Source organism: Nesoenas mayeri (genome assembly GCF_963082525.1).
Source record: "Nesoenas mayeri genome assembly, chromosome: 34".
Lineage (NCBI taxonomy): Eukaryota > Metazoa > Chordata > Aves > Columbiformes > Columbidae > Nesoenas > Nesoenas mayeri.
The window spans coordinates 339,517-357,879 of NC_137575.1; the positions used below are offsets into that span (position 1 = coordinate 339,517).

Consider the following 18,363-nt stretch of genomic DNA (forward strand, 5'->3'; position numbering starts at 1 on the left):
AGCGGGCGGCGCTCCCGGCTCCGTGAGGCACCGCGGGCCCGAGGGGGGTTTGGGGGTCCCAGGGGGTTTTCGGGGGGCCCAGGGAGGGTTCAGGGGTCCCCGCAGCCATGTCGGACACGTGGAGCTCGATCCAGGCGCACAAGAAGCAGCTGCACTCGCTGCGGGAGCGGCTGCAGCGCCGCCGGAAGATGGAGCCGCTCGGTCAGTGCGGGGTGAGGGGGGATAATTGGGGTTAATGGGGGTAATGGGGGTTAATGGGGGTTAATGGGGGTAATGAGGGTAATGGGGGTTAATGGGGCTAATGGGGGTTAATGGGGTTAATGGGCGAAATGGGGTCAATGGGGATAATGGGGGTTAATGGGGGTTGATTGGGATAATGGGGGTTAATGGGTGAAATGGGGTAAATGGGGGTAATGGGGATAATGGGGGTTAATGGGTGAAATGGGGTTAATGGGGATAATGGGGGTTAATGGGGTTAATGGGTGAAATGGGGTTAATGGGGATAATGGGGGTTAATGGGGTTAATGGGTGAAATGGAGTTAATGGGGGTTACTGGGTTAAATGGGGTTAAATGGGGGTTAATGGGGATAATGGGTGAAATGGGGTTAATGGGGATAATGGGGGTTAATGGGGTTAATGGGTGAAATGGGGTTAATGGGGATAATGAGGGTTAATGGGTGAAATGGGGTTAATGGGGATAATGGGGGTTAATGGGGTTAATGGGTGAAATGGGGTTAATGGGGATAATGAGGGTTAATGGGTGAAATGGAGTTAATGGGGGTTACTGGGTTAAATGGGGTTAAATGGGGGTTAATGGGGATAATGGGGGTTAATGGGTGAAATGGGGATAATGAGGAAAATGGGGGTTAATGGGGGTTAATGAGGGTACTGGGGGTAATGGGGGTTAATGGGTGAAATGGGGTTAATGGGGGTTAATGGGTGAAATAGGGTTAATGAGGATAGTGGGGTTAATGGGTGAAATGGGGTTAATGGGTTAAATGGGGATAATGGGGGTTAATGAGGAGAATGGGGGTTTATAGGTTAAATGGGGTTAATGAGGATAATGGGGGTTAGTGGGTGAAATGAGGTTAATGGGGTTAATTGGGATAATGGGGGTTAATGAGGATGATGGGGGTTAATGGGTGAAATGGGGTTAATGGGGGTTAAATGGGATAATGGGGTCAATGGGTTAAATGGGGTTAATGATAATAATTGGGGTTAATGGGTGAAATGGGGTTCATGTGGGTTAATTGGGATAATGGGGGTTAATGAGGATGATGGGGGTTAATGGGTGAAATGGGCTTAAAGGTGGTTAATGAGAATAATGGGGTTAATGGGTGAAATGGGGTTAATGAGCACAATGGGGGTTAATGGGGTTAATGAGGATAATGGGAGTTAATGGGTTAAATGGGGCTAAATGGGGTTAATGGGGGTTAATGGGTTAAATGGGGTTAATGGGGGTTAATTAGGTTAATGGGAATAACAGGGGTTAATGGGGTTAATAGGGAGCGGGGGGTTATGGGTAAATTACGGGGGTTGGGGGTTAATTAAGGGGTCGGGACAAATTGGGGATTAGGGGTTAATTAATGAGGGGTCAGGGGTTAATTAACGAGGGGTCGGGGGTTAATTAGCAAGGGGTCAGGGGTTAACGAGGGGTCAGGGTTAATTAACGAGGCGTCATTCCCCCGCAGACCCGCCCCGCACGGCCAGCCCCGCCCCCTCGCCCGCCAGCCCCGCCCCCGCCGCCCCCCCGGGCCAATCGGAAGCCTGCGCCGCCGAGGCCCCGCCCCCCGACCCCGCCCTGGAGCGGCGGCTGCTGCTGCGATTGGCCGACGTGGCGCTCCCGCTGCCCGCCGACTCGGCCGCCATTGGCCGCTCCATCGCCACCGTAAGCCGCCCAAAGTTGCCCAAAACCTCCTGATTTGCACTCAAAAATTCCTCGTGGAAAGTGGCCCAAAATGTCGTTATTTCCCCTTAAAAATTCGTGGCTTAAAATGACCCAAAATGTCGTTATTTCCACTTAAAAAGTTGTGGCTTAAAATGGCCCGAAATGCTGTTATTTCCACTTAAAAATTCATGGCTCAAAATTGCCCAAAATGTCCTCATTTCCACTCACAAATTTATGCTACACAATCACCCAAAATGCTGTTATTTCCCCTTTAAAATTAATGGCTGAAAATGACCCAAAACGCCATTATTTCAACTTAATAATTTGTGACCCAAAATTGCCCAAAATGCCGTTATTTCCACTTAATAATTCATGGCCCAAAATTGCCCAAAGTGCCTTTATTTTCTCTTAATAATTCATAGCTCAAAATTGCCCAAAATGTCGTTATTTCCACTTAATAATTCACGGCGCAAAACCTCGTTATTTCCACTTAATCCGCCGCTCAAAACGACCCAAAATGTTTTTATTTTCTCTTAAAAATTCATGGCTCAAAACGACCCAAAACGTCGTTATTTTCTCTTAAAAATTCATGGCTCAAAACGACCCAAAACGTCGCGATTTCCACTTAAAAATCTCCGTCTCAAACCCACCCAAACCATCCTCATTTCCGGCCCGAAATGCCCCAAAACGCCACGGTTTCCCCTCAAAACCCCCCGCGGCAAAGCGCCGCCCCTTCCCCTCAATCACCCACCCGCGGGGCCGCCCGGAATTGCCCAAAACGCCGCGTTTTCGCCCCAAAACGCCGCAGGCCGAGGCGCCGGCGCCGCAGCGGCAGGTGGAGAGTTTGCTGGAGAAATTCGCCGCGCAGGAGCTGATCGAGATCAAACGGCTCCAAGATGGCGCCGCCACCCTCGTCACCTTCGCCGACCACTCCAAGCTGGCGGCCATGACGGGCGGCGGCCCCGAAACGCCCGGAATTCGCCCCAAAACGGAGAGGAAACGGCGCGGCGAGGAGGAGGAGGCGGCGGGGGGCAAGATGGCCGCCGGCGGGGAGCGCGAGGCCGGGAAGGAGGCCAAGAAATGGCGGAAGCAGGCGAGCGAGGTGGATCTGGAGATCGAGAGCCTGCTGAGTCAGCAGTCCACCAAGGAGCAGCAGAGCAAGAAGGTGACGCGGCGCCGGATTTGCCCGAAATCCGGGGAAATGAGCCCAAAACGGCGGCGTTTCCTGAGGGGGAAATGGGCGGGTGGGCGGCGTTTCCCGCCAAAAGCGTTGAGGGGCGTTGGTTGGGTTGTTGCTCAAAATGGTGGGATTTTGTGTTAATGTTGTGAAAAATTGAGGGGTTTGCCTCAAAAATATTGAGGGATACGTTTGGTTGAACCTCAAAATGTTAAAACTTTGGGGTCTTGTTAAAAAAAAGGGGGAGAAAATGAGGGAATTTGGGGGTTTGCGGCGTTTCCCGCCAAAAGCGTTGAGGAGCGTTGGTTGGGTTGTTGCTCAAACTGTTTAAGTTTTATGTTAATATCATGAAAAATTGAGGGTTTTGCCTCAAAAATGTTGAAGGACACACGTGGTTCAACCCTAAAATGTTGAGATTTTGGGGTTTTGTTAAAAAAAATGGGGTTTTTTGAGGGGAAAATGATGAATTTTGGGGGTTTGCTGGCGTTTCCCGCCAAAAGTGTTGAGGAGCGTTGGTTGTTTGTTGCTCGCAATGGTGGAATTTTGTGTTAGTATTGGGGAAAATTGAGGGTTTTGCCTCAAAAATGTTGAGGGACACACGTGCTTCAACCCCAAAATGTTGAGATTTTGGGGTCTAATTGTAAAAAATGGGGATTTTGAGGCAAAAATGAGGGAATTTGGGGTTTTTGTGGCGTTTCCCACCAAAAAAAATGGTGGAAAAACACTTTCAAAATGTTCAAATTTTGGGTGTTCCCCCCAAAAATGGCATTTTCACCTCAAAAAACGGCGGGAAAACCCTTGTGTGTCCCTCAAAACATTTAGATTTTGGGTTTTCCCCCCAAAAAGGGTGTTTTCACCTCAGAAAAATGGCGGGAAAATGTGTAATTGATGCTGAAAAGGCTGAATTGTGGCGTTTTTAGCACAAAACCGGGCCTTTTTAGGTGAGAAAAATGGCGGGAAAACGTGTAGTTGATGCTCGAAAGGCTGAAATTTGGCGTTTTTAGCGCAAAAACTGGCGTTTTTAGGTCTGAAAAACGGCGGGAAAACACGTAGTTGATGTTGAGAAGGCTGAAATTCGGGGTTTTTAGCTCAAAACCGGGCCGTTTTAGCTCAGAAAAACGTCGGGGAAACGCTCGGTGCGTGGGGAGGATGGTTTCTGGGGCTAAAATAAGCGTTTTTGGGGCTAAAACGAGCGTTTTTGGGCCCGTGACGGGCGTTTCCAGGTGAGCCAGGAGATCCTGGAGCTGCTGAACACGACGACGGCCAAGGAGCAGTCCATCGTGGAGAAGTTCCGGTCGCGCGGGCGCGCGCAGGTGCAGGAGTTCTGCGACCACGGCACCAAGGAGGAGTGCGTGCGCGCCAGCGGCGCCGCGCGGCCCTGCCCCCGCCTGCACTTCCGGTACGGCACAAAACCCCTGTTGCACACCCAAAATTTGACGCTTTTACCTCACAATTTGATGCATTTACCTCAAAATTTGATGCTTCTACGTCAAAATTTGACGCTTTTACCTCAAAATTTGACACTTTAACCTCAAAATTTGACGCTTTTACCTCAGAATTTGACGCTTTTACCTCAGAATTTGACGCTTCTACCTCAAAATTTGATGCTTTTACCTCAAAATTTGACCCTTTTACCTCAGAATTTGACGCTTTTACCTCAGAATTTGACGCTTCTACGTCAAAATTTGACACTTTTACCTCAGAATTTGACACTTTTACCTCAGAATTTGACGCTTCTACCTGAAAATTTGATGCTTTTACCTCAAAATTTGATGCGTTTACCTCAAAATTTGACGCTTTTACCTCAGAATTTGACGCTTCTGCCTCAGAATTTGACATTTCTGCCTCAAAATTTGATGCTTTTACCTCAGAATTTGACGCTTCTACCTCAAAATTTGACACTTTAACCTCAAAATTTGATGTTTCTAACTCAAAATTTGACACTTTTACCTCAAAATTTGATGCGTTTACCTCAAAATTTGACACTTTTACCTCAAAATTTGACACTTTTACCTCAAAATTTGACGCTTTTACCTCAGAATTTGACACTTTTACCTCAGAATTTGACACTTTTACCTCAGAATTTGACACTTTTACCTCAAAATTTGACACTTTTACCTCAAAATTTGACACTTTTACCTCAGAATTTGACACTTTGACCTCGGAATTTGACACTTTTACCTCAGAATTTGACGCTTTTACCTCAGAATTTGACGCTTTTACCTCAGAATTTGACGCTTCTACCTCAAAATTTGATGCTTTTACCTCAAAATTTGACGCTTTTACCTCAAAATTTGACACTTTTACCTCAGAATTTGATGTTTCTGCCTCAAAATTTGATGTTTATACCTGAAAATTTGACACTATTATCTCAAAATTTGACACTTTTACCTCAGAATTTGATGCTTCTACGTCAAAATTTGACACTTTTACCTCAAAATTTGACACTTTTACCTCAGAATTTGACACTTTTACCACAAAATTTGATGCTTTTACCTCAAAATTTGACGCTTTTACCTCAAAATTTGATGCTTTTACCTCAGAATTTGACGCTTTTACCTCAGAATTTGACGCTTCTACGTCAAAATTTGACACTTTTACCTCAAAATTTGACATTTCTGCCTCAGAATTGGACGCTTCTACGTCAAAATTTGACGATTTTACCTCAAAATTTGACGATTTTACCTCAAAATTTGACGCTTTTACCTCAGAATTTGACGCTTCTGCCTCAGAATTTGATGTTTCTGCCTCAGAATTTGACGCTTTTACCTCAGAATTTGACGTTTCTATCTCAAAATTTGGTGCTTTTACCTCAAAATTTGATGCTTCTACCTCAAAATTTGATGTTTCTACATCAAAATTTGACACTTTTACCTCAGAATTTGATGCTTTTACCTCCAAATGTGGAATTTCCACCTCAAAATGTGGAGTTTCTACCTCAAAATTTGAACACAATTTGTGGCCAATTTGTGGTCAACTTGACCCAATTTGTGGCCAATTTGTGCCCAATTTGTTGTCAACTTGACCCAATTTGTGGCCACTTTGTGGTCAACTTGACCCAATTTCTGGTCAACTTGACCCAATTTGTGACAAATTTGTGGTCAACTTGGCTCAATTTGTGTCCAATTTCTGGTCAACTTGACCCAATTTGTGGCCAGTTTTTGGTCAATTTGACCCAACTTGACCCAATTTGTGCCCAATTAGTGGCCAACTTGACGTCACTTTGCGGTCGCAGTCCATTCGACCCAATTCGGTGTCATTTTGACCCCGTTTGTTGTCAATTTCACCCAATTTCCTCTCCAATCCCGCCGTTCGTTCCCTCGCGAATTCCGCCATTCCCACCGCCGACCCGCCCCCGAAATCCGCGTTTTTCGCCCCAAACGGCAGCCGCATCATCAACAAGCACACGGACGAGTCCCTGGGCGACTGCTCGTTCCTCAACACCTGCTTCCACATGGACACCTGCAAGTACGTGCACTACGAGATCGACGGGCGCCCGTCGCCCCCCGCGCCACGCGCCGCCCCGCCCGCCCAGCCCCCCGCCCGCCCCGCCCCGCGACCGCGCCGACGACCGCCTCTTCCCGCCACAGGTAGCCAATCGCAGCCCTTCCCGCCTTTTCTGCCCCCCAAATCCCACCTGAATGTCCCAATTTCCCCCCACGAATTTCAAATCACAACATTTTAAAATTTCAGAGCTGTAAAATTCCAAAACTTCATTAAGTTTTAAATTACAAATTTCAAAATTTCAAATTTCAAAAGTGTAAAATTCCAAAATTCAAAAATTCCAAAATTTTAAATTTCAAATGTCAAAATTTTAAATTTTTAAATTTCAAAATCGTAAAATTTAAAATTTCAAAATTTTAAAATTTCAAAATTGTAAAATTTCAAAATTTTAAAACTTCAAAATTCCAAAATTTCAAAATTGTAAAACTTCAAAATTCCAAAATTTTAAAACTTCAAAATTCCAAAATTTTAAAATTTTAAAATTTCAGAATTCCAAAATTTTAAATTTCAAAATTTTAAAATTTCAAAATTGCAAAATTTTAAATTTAAAATTCCAAAATTTCAATTTTCAAAATTGTAAAATTTCAAAAAATTCTTAAGTTTTATATTTCATATTTCAAAATTTCAAAATTTCAAATTTTCAAAATTTCAAAATTTCAAATTTTCAAATTTTCAAAATTTCAAAATTTCAAATTTTCAAAATTTCAAATTTCAAAATTTCAAATTTCAAATTTTCAAATTTCAAAATTTCAAATTTCAAAATTTGAAGTTTCCAATTTTGGGTGATTTTGGCGTCCCCCGTGACGTCATCGCCCCCGTGACGTCACCGCCCCCCCCCTCCCCCCCGCAGTGGATCTGCTGCGACATCCGGTACCTGGACGTTCGCATCCTGGGCAAGTTCGCGGTGGTGATGGCCGACCCGCCCTGGGACATCCACATGGAGCTGCCCTACGGGACGCTCACCGACGACGAGATGCGGCGCCTCAACATCCCCGTGCTGCAGGACGAGGGCTTCCTCTTCCTCTGGGTCACCGGAAGGTCAGGCCGCCCCAGAACCCCCGCAATTTGCCCCAAAAACCCCATCCCCGAGTGGCGCAGAACGGCGCTGGCGCCACGGCCGGAAGTGCCGGCAGGCAAGATGGCGGCCGCCAGCACTAGTAATCAAGATGGCGGCCACCGCCAGTAATCAAGATGGCAGCTGCCACCAATAATCAAGATGGTGTCTACCACCACCAGTAATAAAGATGGCGGCCACTGTGAGTAGTCAAGATGGCGGTTGCCACCGCCAGTAATCAAGATGGCAGCTGCCACCACTTGTAATCAAGATGGCGGCCACTGCCAGTAATCAAGATGGCGGCCACTGCCAGTAATTAAGATGGCGGTGGCTGCTGCCAGTAATCAAGATGGTGGCCACAACTGCCAGTAATAAAGATGGTAGTAGCCACCGCCAGTAATCAAGATGGCAGCTGCCACCACTTGTAATCAAGATGGTGGCCACTGCCAGTAATCAAGATGGCCACCACTTGTAATCAAGATGGCGGCCACTGTCAGTAATAAATATGGTGGCCACTGCCAGTAATCAAGATGGCCACCACCAGTAATCAACATGGCGGTTGCAACCGCCAGTAATCAAGATGGCCGCCACCAGTAATCGAGATGGTAGCTACTGCCAGTAATGAAGATGGCAGCCAACACCATCAGTAATGAAGATGGTGGCAGCCAATGCCAGTAATCAAGATGGCAGCTACTGCCAGTAACCAAGATGGTGGCCATTGTTATCAGCAATCAAGATGGCGGCTACTGCCAGTAATCAAGATGGTGGCCATTGTCGTCAGTAATCAAGATGGCAGCTACTGCCAGTAATCAAGATGGTGGCAGCCAATGCCAGTAATCAAGATGGCAGCCACCACCAGTAATCAAGATGGCGGCCGCCGCCAGCACCCAAGATGGCGTCCGTCGCCATAGCAACCACCCCTTGTGTTCCCGCAGGGCCATGGAGCTGGGCCGCGAGTGCCTCAACCTGTGGGGGTGAGTTCCGGGGTCCCCCCCCCCGCCCCCCCGGCCCCAAACCCGCGGGTTTTGTCCCCAAAACGTGGTGGGAACGGGCGGTTCCAGGTACGAGCGCGTGGACGAGATCATCTGGGTGAAAACCAACCAGCTGCAGCGCATCATCCGCACCGGCCGCACCGGCCACTGGCTCAACCACGGCAAGGAGCACTGCCTGGTGCGTGCCCAAAACCCCCGCCTTTCGCCCCAAAATCCCACCCACCGACCCCCCTCCGACCTCCCACGCGCAGAACGGCCCAAAAACCGCGGAAAACGGCCCAAAACCCGCGGAAAACGGCCCAAAAATCACACGGAACGGCCCAAAATCCACGTGGAATGACCCAACCCCCCCCCGAAGTGATTGGTGCGGTCCAAGCAGCACCGGCTGGAGATTGACCAAAACCCCCTCGTTTTGCCCCAAAATCGCACCCTGAGACCCTAAAAATCTGTGGGGACCCCCCGTTGGAATTTTTCACCCCAAAAAACCATATAAAATGACCCAAAACCCACGTGAAATGGCCCAAAACCCACATGGAATGACCCAACCCCCCCCGAAGTGATTGGTGCGGTCCAAGCAGCACCGGGTGGGGATTGACCAAAATCCCCTTGTTTTGCCCCAAAATCGCATCCTGAGACCCTAAAAATAGGTGGGGACCCCCCGCTTGGAATTTCCCACCCAAAAAAACATATAAAATGACCCCAAACCACATGAAATGGCCCAAAATCCACGTGGAATGACCCAACCCCCCCCCCAAAGTGATTGGTGCGGTCCAAGAAGCACCGGGTGGGGATTGACCAAAATCCCCTTGTTTTGCCCCAAAATCGCACCCTGAGACCCTAAAAATCTGTGAGGACCCCCCCCTTGGAATTTCCCACCCAAGAAAACATAGAAAATGACCCAAAGCCACGTGAAATGGCCCAAAATCCACGTGGAATGACCCACCCCCCCCCCGAAGTGATTGGTGCGGTCCAAGCAGCACCGGGTGGAGATTGACCAAAATCCCCTTGTTTTGCCCCAAAATCGCACCCTGAGACCCTAAAAATAGGTGGGGACCCCCCCCTTGGAATTTCCCACCCAAGAAAACATATAAAATGACCCAAAACCACGTGAAATGGCCCAAAAATCACATGGAATGCCCCAAGCCCCCCCCCCAAGCGTTTGGTTCAGTCCGGGTAGCACTGGGGGGAGGCGGGGGGAGACCCCAAAATGTGTGGATTTTACCCCAAATTTGACCGCCCCCCCCCCCCCCCCCCCCCAATTGAGCCCCTTAAAATGCCCCAAAAACGTGATTTTGGGGGGGTCCTTTTGGGGTGAAAAAGGGACATTTTGGGGGTGAAAATGGGGCACTTTGGGGGGGTGGTTTTGGGGTGAAATGGGGCATTTTGGGGGTGGAAAAGGGGCATTTTGGGGGGGTGACTTTGGGGTGAAAAAGGGGGATTTTGGGTGTGAAAAGGGGGCATTTTGGGGTGAAAGACGGGCATTTTCAGTGGGGATTTTGGGCTGAAAAAGGGGTATTTTGGGGTGGAAAAAGGGGCCTTTTGGGATGCAAAGGGGCATTTGGGGGGGTGGTTTTGGGTTGAAAAAGGGGCATTTGGGGGGTGAAAAGGAGCATTTTGCGGGATGATTTTGGGGTGAGAAAGGGGCATTTTGGGGGTGAAAAGGGGGCATTTTGGGGGGTGATTCTGGGGTGAAAAAGGGGCATTTTGGGGGGTGATTTTGGGGTGAAAAGGGGGCATTTGGGGGGTGATTCTGGGTTGAAAAAGGGGCATTTTGGGGTCGGTTTTGGGGTGAAAAGTGTTTTTGGGCGGGTGATTTTGGGGTGAAAAAGGGGCATTTTGGGTGTTGAAAAAGGGAGATTTTGGGGGTGAAAAAGGCATTTTGGGGTGAAAAAGGGGCATTTTGGGAGCGTGATTTTGGGGTGAAATGGGGCATTTTGGGGGTGAAAAGGGCATTTTGGGGGGTGATTTTGGGGGTGAAATGGGGCATTTTGGGGTGGAAAAAGGGAGCATTTCTGGGGGTGATTGTGGGTTGGAAAAGGGCGGTTTTGGGGTCGGTTTTGGGGTGCAAAGGGGCGTTTTTGGGCAGGTGGGGGTGAAGGGCGCCCCCCAGGGCTTCAACCGCGGGCTGGACTGTGACGTCATCGTGGCCGAGGTGAGACAAAACTGCGGCTTTTCGCCCCAAAACGGGCGGGGGGGGGGGGGGGGGCGGGTTTGGAGGGGTATTTTGGGGTGAAAAGGGGCTTTTTGGGGGGTGATTTTCGGGTGCGAAAGGGGTATTTGGGGGGTTATTTTGGAGTGAAAAAGGGGTGTTTTGGGGGTTGTTTTGGGGGTGAAAAAGGGGCATTTGGGGGGGTATTTTTGGGGTGCAAAAGGGGCATTTTGGGGTGGAAAAAGGGGCATTTTGGGGGGTGATTTTGGGGTGAAAAGGGGCATGTTGGGGGTGAAAAAGGGGCATTTGGGGGGTTATTTTGGGGGTGAAAAGGAGCATTTTGGTGGGTGATTTTGGGGGGTGGTTTTGGGGTGGAAAAAGGGGCATTTTGGGGTGGAAAAAGTGGCAATTTTGGTTGTGAAAAACGGGCATTTTGGGGGCGCAATTTTTGGGGCGCAAAAGGGTCATTTTTGGGCTCACAAGGATCATTTTTGGGCACAAAAGGGTCATTTTTGGGCGCAAAAGGGTCATTTTTGGGCTCACAAGGATCATTTTTGGGCACAAAAGGGTCATTTTTGGGCGCCAAAGGGTCATTTTTGGGCTCACAAGGATCATTTTTGGGCGCAAAAGGGTCATTTTTGGGCAGAAAAGGGTCATTTTTGGGCGCAAAATGGTCATTTTTGGGTGGAAAAGGGTGATTTTTGGGCCCAAAAGGGTCATTTTTGGCCGCCAAAGGGTCATTTTTGGGCTCACAAGGATCATTTTTGGGCCCAAAAGGGTCATTTTTGGGCCCAAAAGGGTCATTTTTGGGCTCACAAGGATCATTTTTGGGCGCAAAAGGGTCATTTTTGGGCGCCAAAGGGTCATTTTTGGGCGCAAAATGGTCATTTTTGGGTGGAAAAGGGTGATTTTTGGGCCCAAAAGGGTCATTTTTGGGCCCAAAAAGGGTCATTTTTGGGCTCACAAGGATCATTTTTGGGCTCACAAGGGTCATTTTTGGGTGCAAAAGGGTCATTTTTGGGCACCAAACGGTCATTTTTGGGGTCACAAGGATCATTTTTGGGCGCAAAAGGGTCATTTTTGGGCGCAAAATGGTCATTTTTGCGCGGAAAAGGGTGATTTTTGGGCGGCAGAGGGTGATTTTTGGGCGGCAGAGGGTGATTTTGGGTGCAAAAGGGTGTTTTTCGGGCCGTGCGCAGGTGCGCTCCACCAGCCACAAGCCGGACGAGATCTACGGGATGATCGAGCGCCTGTCGCCGGGCACGCGCAAGATCGAGCTCTTCGGGCGCCCGCACAACGTGCAGCCCAACTGGTGCGTTTGGGGTGAATTCCGGGGGTTTTGGGGCTGTTTTGGGGTGGTTTGTGATGTGGGGGCGCAGGGTCACGCTGGGGAACCGGCTGGTGGGTTTTGGGGTGAATTCCAGGGGGTTTTGGGGCTGTTTGGGGTGGTTTTGGGGTGGTGTTGCAGGGTCACACTGGGGAACTGCCTGGTGCGTTTTGGGGCGAATTCGGGGGTTTTTGGGGCTGTTTTGGGGTGATTTGTGATGTGGGGTTGCAGGGTCACGCTGGGGAAGCAGCTGGTGCGTTTTGGGGTGAATTCTGGGGTTTTTGGGGCTGTTTGGAGTGGTTTTGGGGTGGTGTTGCAGGGTCACACTGGGGAGCCGGCTGGTGTGTGTTTGGGGTGAATTCGGGGGTTTTGGGGTGAATTCCGGGGGTTTTGGGGCTGTTCTGGGGTGGTTTTGGGGTGGTGTTGCAGGGTCACACTGGGGAACTGGCTGGTGGGTTTTTGGGGTGAATTCTGGGGTTTTGGGGTCTGTTTTGGGTGGTTTGTGACACGAGGTCACAGAGTTACACTGGGGAACCAGCGGGTGGGTTTTTGGGGTGAATTTGGGGGTTTTGGGGCAGGGTCACGCTGGGGAAGCAGCCGGTGCGTTTTGGGGTGAATTGTGGGGTTTTTGGGGTGAATTTGGGGGATTTTGGGCAGGATCACGCTGGGGAAGCAGCCGGTGCGTTTTGGACTGAATTCAGGGGGTTTTGGTGGGTTTTTGGGGTGAATTTGGGGGTTTTTGGGGCAGGATCACGCTGGGGAAGCAGCCGGTGCGTTTTGGGCTGAATTCAGGGGGTTTTGGTGGGTTTTTGGGGTGAATTTGGGGGTTTTTGGGGCAGGATCACGCTGGGGAAGCAGCCGTTGCGTTTTGGGCTGAATTCGGGGGGTTTTGGTGGGTTTTCGGGGTGAATTCGGGGGTTTTTAGGGCAGGATCGCGCTGGGGAAGCAGCCGGTGCGTTTTGGGGTGAATTGTGGGGATTTTGGGGTGAATTTGGGGGTTTTTGGGCAGGATCACGCTGGGGAAGCAGCTGGTGCATTTTGGGCTGAATTCGGGGGTTTTTGGTGTGTGTTTTGGGGTGAATTCGGGGTTTTTTAGGGCAGGATCACGCTGGGGAAGCAGCCGGTGCGTTTTGGGGTGAATTCGGGGGGTTTTGGGTCGCAGGATCACGCTGGGGAACCAGCTGGACGGGATCCACCTGCTGGACCCCGAGGTGGTGGCGCGGTTCAAGCAGCACTACCCTGATGGTGTCATCGCCAAGCCCAAGAGCCTCTGATTGGGCCGAAAAACCCACATTTTGGGCAAAACAGGTGATGGGGGAGGGGGCGGGGGGATGGGGGGGGGTTTGGGGTTTTTTGGGGGGGTTTTTGGGGGGAAATGGGGGGGGGGAATGGGGGGAAGGGTTTGTGGGTGAGGTGGAGGGTTGTGAGGGGAAATGGGGGTTTTTGAGGTAAAATGGGGGTTTTGAGGTAAAATGGGGGTTTATGAGGTGAAATGGGGGTTTATGAGGTGAAATGGGGGTTTATGAGGTAAAATGGGGGGTTATGAGGTGAAATGGGGGGTTATGAGGTAAAAAGGCATTTTATGAGGTAAAATGGGGGGTTATGAGGTAAAATGGTGTTTATGAGGTAAAACAAGGGATTTTCGTGGTAAAATGGAGGTTTTGAGGTGAAATGGGATTTTATGAGGTAAAAAGGGACTTTATGAGGTAAAAAAGGGTTTTATGAGGTGAAATGGGGGGTTTTTGTGGTAAAATGGGGTTTTGAGGTAAAAAGGGAATTTTGTGAGGTAAAATGGGGGTTTATGAGGGGAAATGGGGGGGTTTTGTGGTAAAATGGAAGTTTTGAGGTAAAAAAGGGAATTTTATGAGGTGAAAAAGGATTTTATGAGGTAAAATGGGGATTTATGAGGTGAAATAGGGGGTTATGAGATAAAATGGGGGTTTATGAGGTAAAAAGGGGAGTTATGAGGTAAAATGGGGTTTATGAGGTAAAACAAGGGATTTTTGTGGTAAAATGGAGGTTTTGAGGTGAAATGGGGGTTTATGAGGGGAAATGGGGGGTTATGAGGTAAAAAAGGGTTTTATGAGGTGAAATGGGGGGTTTTTGTGATAAAATGGGGTTTTGAGGTAAAAAGGGAATTTTATGAGGTGAAAAGCGATTTTATGAGGTAAAAAGGGGTTTTATGAGGTAAAATGGGGCTTTATGAGGTAAAAAGGGGGTTTATGAGATAAAAAGGGATTTTATGAGATAAAATGGGGGGATTATGAGTTAAAATGGGGTTTTATGAGGTAAAATGGGATTTTATGAGGTAAAATGGGGATTTATGAGGTAAAAAGGGATTTTATGAGGTGAAATTGGGGTTTAGAAGTAAAATGTGGGATTTTGTGACATAAATTCAGGATTTTATGGGGCAAAAAGGGGATTCCATGAGGGAAAGCTGGTTTTTATGAGGTAAAAGGGGGAACTTACACCAAAACGGGGGATTTCTGTGGTAAAACGGGGATTATTACAAGGCAAAAAGGCGGATTTGAGTTAAAACGGGCCATTTTGGACGCGAAACGCGATTTTTGAGGCAAAGGGGCTTTCTGTGGTAACACACGGGGGGACTGTGTCAGAATAAGGGGAATTGTGCTAAAATATGAAGGAATTGCGTTGAAATACGGGGAGTTGTGTGGAAATACGGGGAACGTGTTCATAATACGATGGGATTGCGGCAAAACGCGCTGATTTTGGTCTGAATGTGTCATAATTCTCTCGGCACAGAGCGACCCCCTCCCAGCGCCGCAAAGCGCCCCAAATCTCGTCACGAAAGCAGCGATTTTCCCCCCAAAACGCGCACAAACCGCCGTTTTGTGTTTATTTGACGAACACCACGCTGTTGCCCGCGTTGCGCGCCGCCAGCCAGCCAGGAACACGTCCCTGTGCGGGGGGGGGGGGGGGGGCGGGAAAAAGGCGGGAAATGAGCGGTTTTGAGGGGAAAAGCGGGGATTTTGGGGGTGTGGGGGGCAGGGCATCGCCGGGGGGGTGACAGGGGGGTACCTGCAGTGCCTGACGAGGCACTCGCTGCTGCAATACTCCTCGTCCCAGTCGGCGCTGGCCACGGGCGCGTTGAGGCAGCCCAGGCGCACGCAGCGCGGCCGCGGGGGGGACTCCACCAACTCCACCGCCATGGGGGGGGGCGACTCCACCTGACACAAAAACACACACTTTATTAAACGTTTTTTCACATAAAATGCATAAATTTGAGTGGTGGTTGAGGGGCGTGATTTGGGGTGATAAGGGGGGGGGGAGTGGGGGGGTGGAGTGGAAAGGGGGGGGGGGAGGGTGGGGGAAACCCCCCCCCGGTGAGGTGAAATGGTACGGCCCGACAAAGGGGGGATTGGGGGTTATTGGGGGAATGGGGATTTGGGGGAAAATGGGGAATTTGGGGTGAAAATGGGGAATTTCGGGGGGGAATTGTTTGGGGGGGAATTGGGGAATTTTGGGGTGGGAATTGGGGATTATTTGGGGGGAAATTTGGGGTGGAAATGGGGAATTTTGGGGTGGGAATTGGGGATTATTTGGGGGGAAATTTGGGGTGGAAATAGGGAATTTTGGGGGGAAATTGGGAATTATTGGGGGGGAAATTTGGGGTGAAAATGGGGAATTTGGGGGGGGGGAATTATTTGGGGTGGAAATGGGGAATATTTTGAGGTGAAAGTGGGGAATTTTGGGGTGGAAATTGGGTCTTATTTAGGGGGGGAAATTTGGGGTGAAAATGGGGAATTTTGGGGTGGAAATTGGGGATTTTTTAGGGTGGAAATTGGGAATTTTGGGGTCGAAATGAGGGAATTTTGGGGGTGAAAATGGGGTATTTTAGGGGGGAATTATTTGGGGTGGAAATGGGGAATTTGGGGGTAGAAATTTTGGAGTGAAAATGGGAAATTTTGGGGTGGAAATTGGGGATTTTTTGGGGTGGAAATCTGGTATTTTTTGGGCTAAATATGAGGGAATTTTTGGGGTGAAAATGGGGAGTTTTGGGGGGGATTTTTTGGGGGGGAATTGGGATTATTTGGAGTGCAAATGGGGAATTATTTGGGGGGGGAATTTTGGGGTGAAAATGGGGAATTTTGGAGTGGAAATTGAGGAATTTTGGGGGGAAATTGGGGAATTTTTGGGGTGGAAATTAGGGATTATTTGGGGTGGAAATTGGGAATTTTGGGGTGAAATTGAGGATTATTTGGGGTGAAATTGGGAATTATTTGGAGGGGAAATGTGGGAATTTTGAGGTGGAAATTTTGGGGTGAAAACGGGAAATTTTGGGGTGGAAATTGGGGATTTTTTGGGGTGGAAATGAGGGAATTTTTGGGATGAAAATGGGGAATTTGGGGGGGCAATTTTGGGGTGGAAATTGAGAATTATTTGGGGTGAAATTGGGAATTATTTGGAGGGGAAATGTGGGAATTTTGAGGTGAAAATTTTGGGGTGGAAATTGGGGAATTTTTGGGGTGGAAATTGGGGAATTTTTAGGGTGGAAATGAGGGAATTTTTTGGGTGAAAAGGGGGGAATTTGGGGGTGGAAATGAGGGGTTTTGGGGGGATTGGGGAATTTTTTTTGGGGGAATTGGGGATTATTTTGGGGGGAAATTGGGGATTTTTTTGGGGGAAATTGGGGAATTATTTGGGGGGAAATGGGGAATTTTGGGGGGGAAATTTGGGGTGAAAATGGGGAATTCTGGGGGGAATTGTTTGGGGGGGAAATTGGGGAATTTTGGGGTGAAATTGGGCATTATTTGGGGGGAAAATTTGGGGGGAAAATGGGGAATTTTGGGTGGAAATTGGGGATTATTTGGGGAGGAAATTGGGAATTATTTGGGGTGAAAATGGGGAATTTGGGGATAAATTTGAGGGTGAATTTTGGCGTGGAAATTTGGGAATTTTGGGGGTGAAATGGGGAATTATTTGGGGGGAAAATTTGGGGTGAAAATGGGGAATTTTGGGGGGGGAATTATTTGGGGGGAAAATGGGAAATTTTGGGGTGAAAATTGGGAATATTTTGGGGTGAAAATGGGGAATTTTGGGGTGAAATTGGGAACTATTTGGGGAGGGAAATTTGGGGTGAAAATGGGGAATTTTGGGGGGAATTATTGGGGGGGGAAATTTGGGGTGAAAATGGGGAATTTTGGGGGGAATTTTGGGGGGGAAATTGGGAATTATTGGGGGGGGAAATTTGGGGTGAAAATGGGGGAATTTTGGGGTGAAATTGGGAATTATTTGGTGGGGAAATGGGGAATTTTGGGGGGAATTTCAGGGTAGAAATTTCGGAATTTTGAGGTGAAATTGAGGATTATTTGGGATGGAAATTGGGAATTATTTGGGGTGGAAATTGGGGAATTTTGGGGGGAATTTTGGGGTGGAAATTTGGGAATTTTGGGGAGGAAATTGGGAATTATTTTGGGGGGAAATTGGGAATTACTTGGGGGGAATTTTTTAGGTGAAAATGTGGAATTTGGGAGGAATTCTGGGGTGGAAATTGGGGAATTTTGGGGGAGAAATTGGGGATTTGGGGGGAAATTTGGGGTGAAAATGGGGAATTTTGGGGGGAATTTTGGGATGAAATTGGGGATTATTTGGAAGAGAAATGTGGGAATTTTGAGGTGGAAATTTTGGGGTGGAAATAGGGGATTTTTTGGGGTGGAAATGGGGGAGTTTGGGGGTGGAAATGAGGGACATTTTGGGGTGGAAATGGGGAATTTTGGGGTGGAAACTGAGGAATTTTGGGGTGAAATTAGGGATTTTTTGGGGTGGAAATGGGGAATTTTGGGGTGGAAATTTGGGAATTTTGGGGGGGAAATTGGGAATTATTTTGGGGGGAAATTGGGAATTATTTGGGGGGAATTTTGGGGTGAAAACGGGGAATTTTGGGGTGCAAATTGGGGAATTATTTGGGGGGAAATTGGGGTGAAAATGGGGAATTTTGGGGTGAAATTTGGGATTATTTGGGGTGGGAATTGGGAATTATTTGGAGGGGAAATGTGGGAATTTTGAGGTGGAAGTTTTGGGGTGAAAATTGGGGAATTTTTGGGGTGGAAATGGGGAATTTTTTGGGGTGGAGAAATGTGCGAATTTTGCAGTGGAAATTTTGGGCTGAAAAGGTGAAATTTTGGGGTGGAAATTGGCAACTTTTCGGGTGGAAATAAGGAACATTTTTTTGGGTGGAAATGGCGAATTATTTGGGGTGAAAATGGGGAATTTTGGGGGGAATTTGGGGGGGAAATGGGAAATTATTTGGA

General features: G+C 48.4%; 2 protein-coding genes across 2 annotated transcripts in view; one reads left to right on the top strand and one right to left on the bottom strand.

The window, feature by feature from the left end:
- Positions 1 to 14,991, top strand: METTL3 (methyltransferase 3, N6-adenosine-methyltransferase complex catalytic subunit). The gene is given in 13 exon segments (XM_080361585.1): positions 1 to 201; positions 1,692 to 1,888; positions 2,697 to 3,053; positions 4,289 to 4,464; positions 6,453 to 6,608; positions 6,610 to 6,655; positions 7,420 to 7,607; positions 8,559 to 8,597; positions 8,685 to 8,793; positions 10,702 to 10,767; positions 11,964 to 12,076; positions 13,254 to 13,399; positions 14,855 to 14,991. Coding segments are annotated over 12 exon segments (1,653 nt in total). The 5' UTR covers positions 1 to 107; the 3' UTR covers positions 13,366 to 13,399; positions 14,855 to 14,991.
- Positions 14,895 to 18,363, bottom strand: part of LOC308051220 (uncharacterized protein) — a gene marked incomplete at both ends in the record, with an annotated part of 10,348 nt that continues 6,879 nt past the window's right edge. The window contains 2 exons of the mRNA XM_080361573.1: positions 14,895 to 15,010; positions 15,131 to 15,279. Coding sequence (XP_080217699.1) covers positions 14,895 to 15,010; positions 15,131 to 15,279 — 265 coding nt within the window. The remainder of the gene's footprint in view (positions 15,011 to 15,130; positions 15,280 to 18,363) is intronic.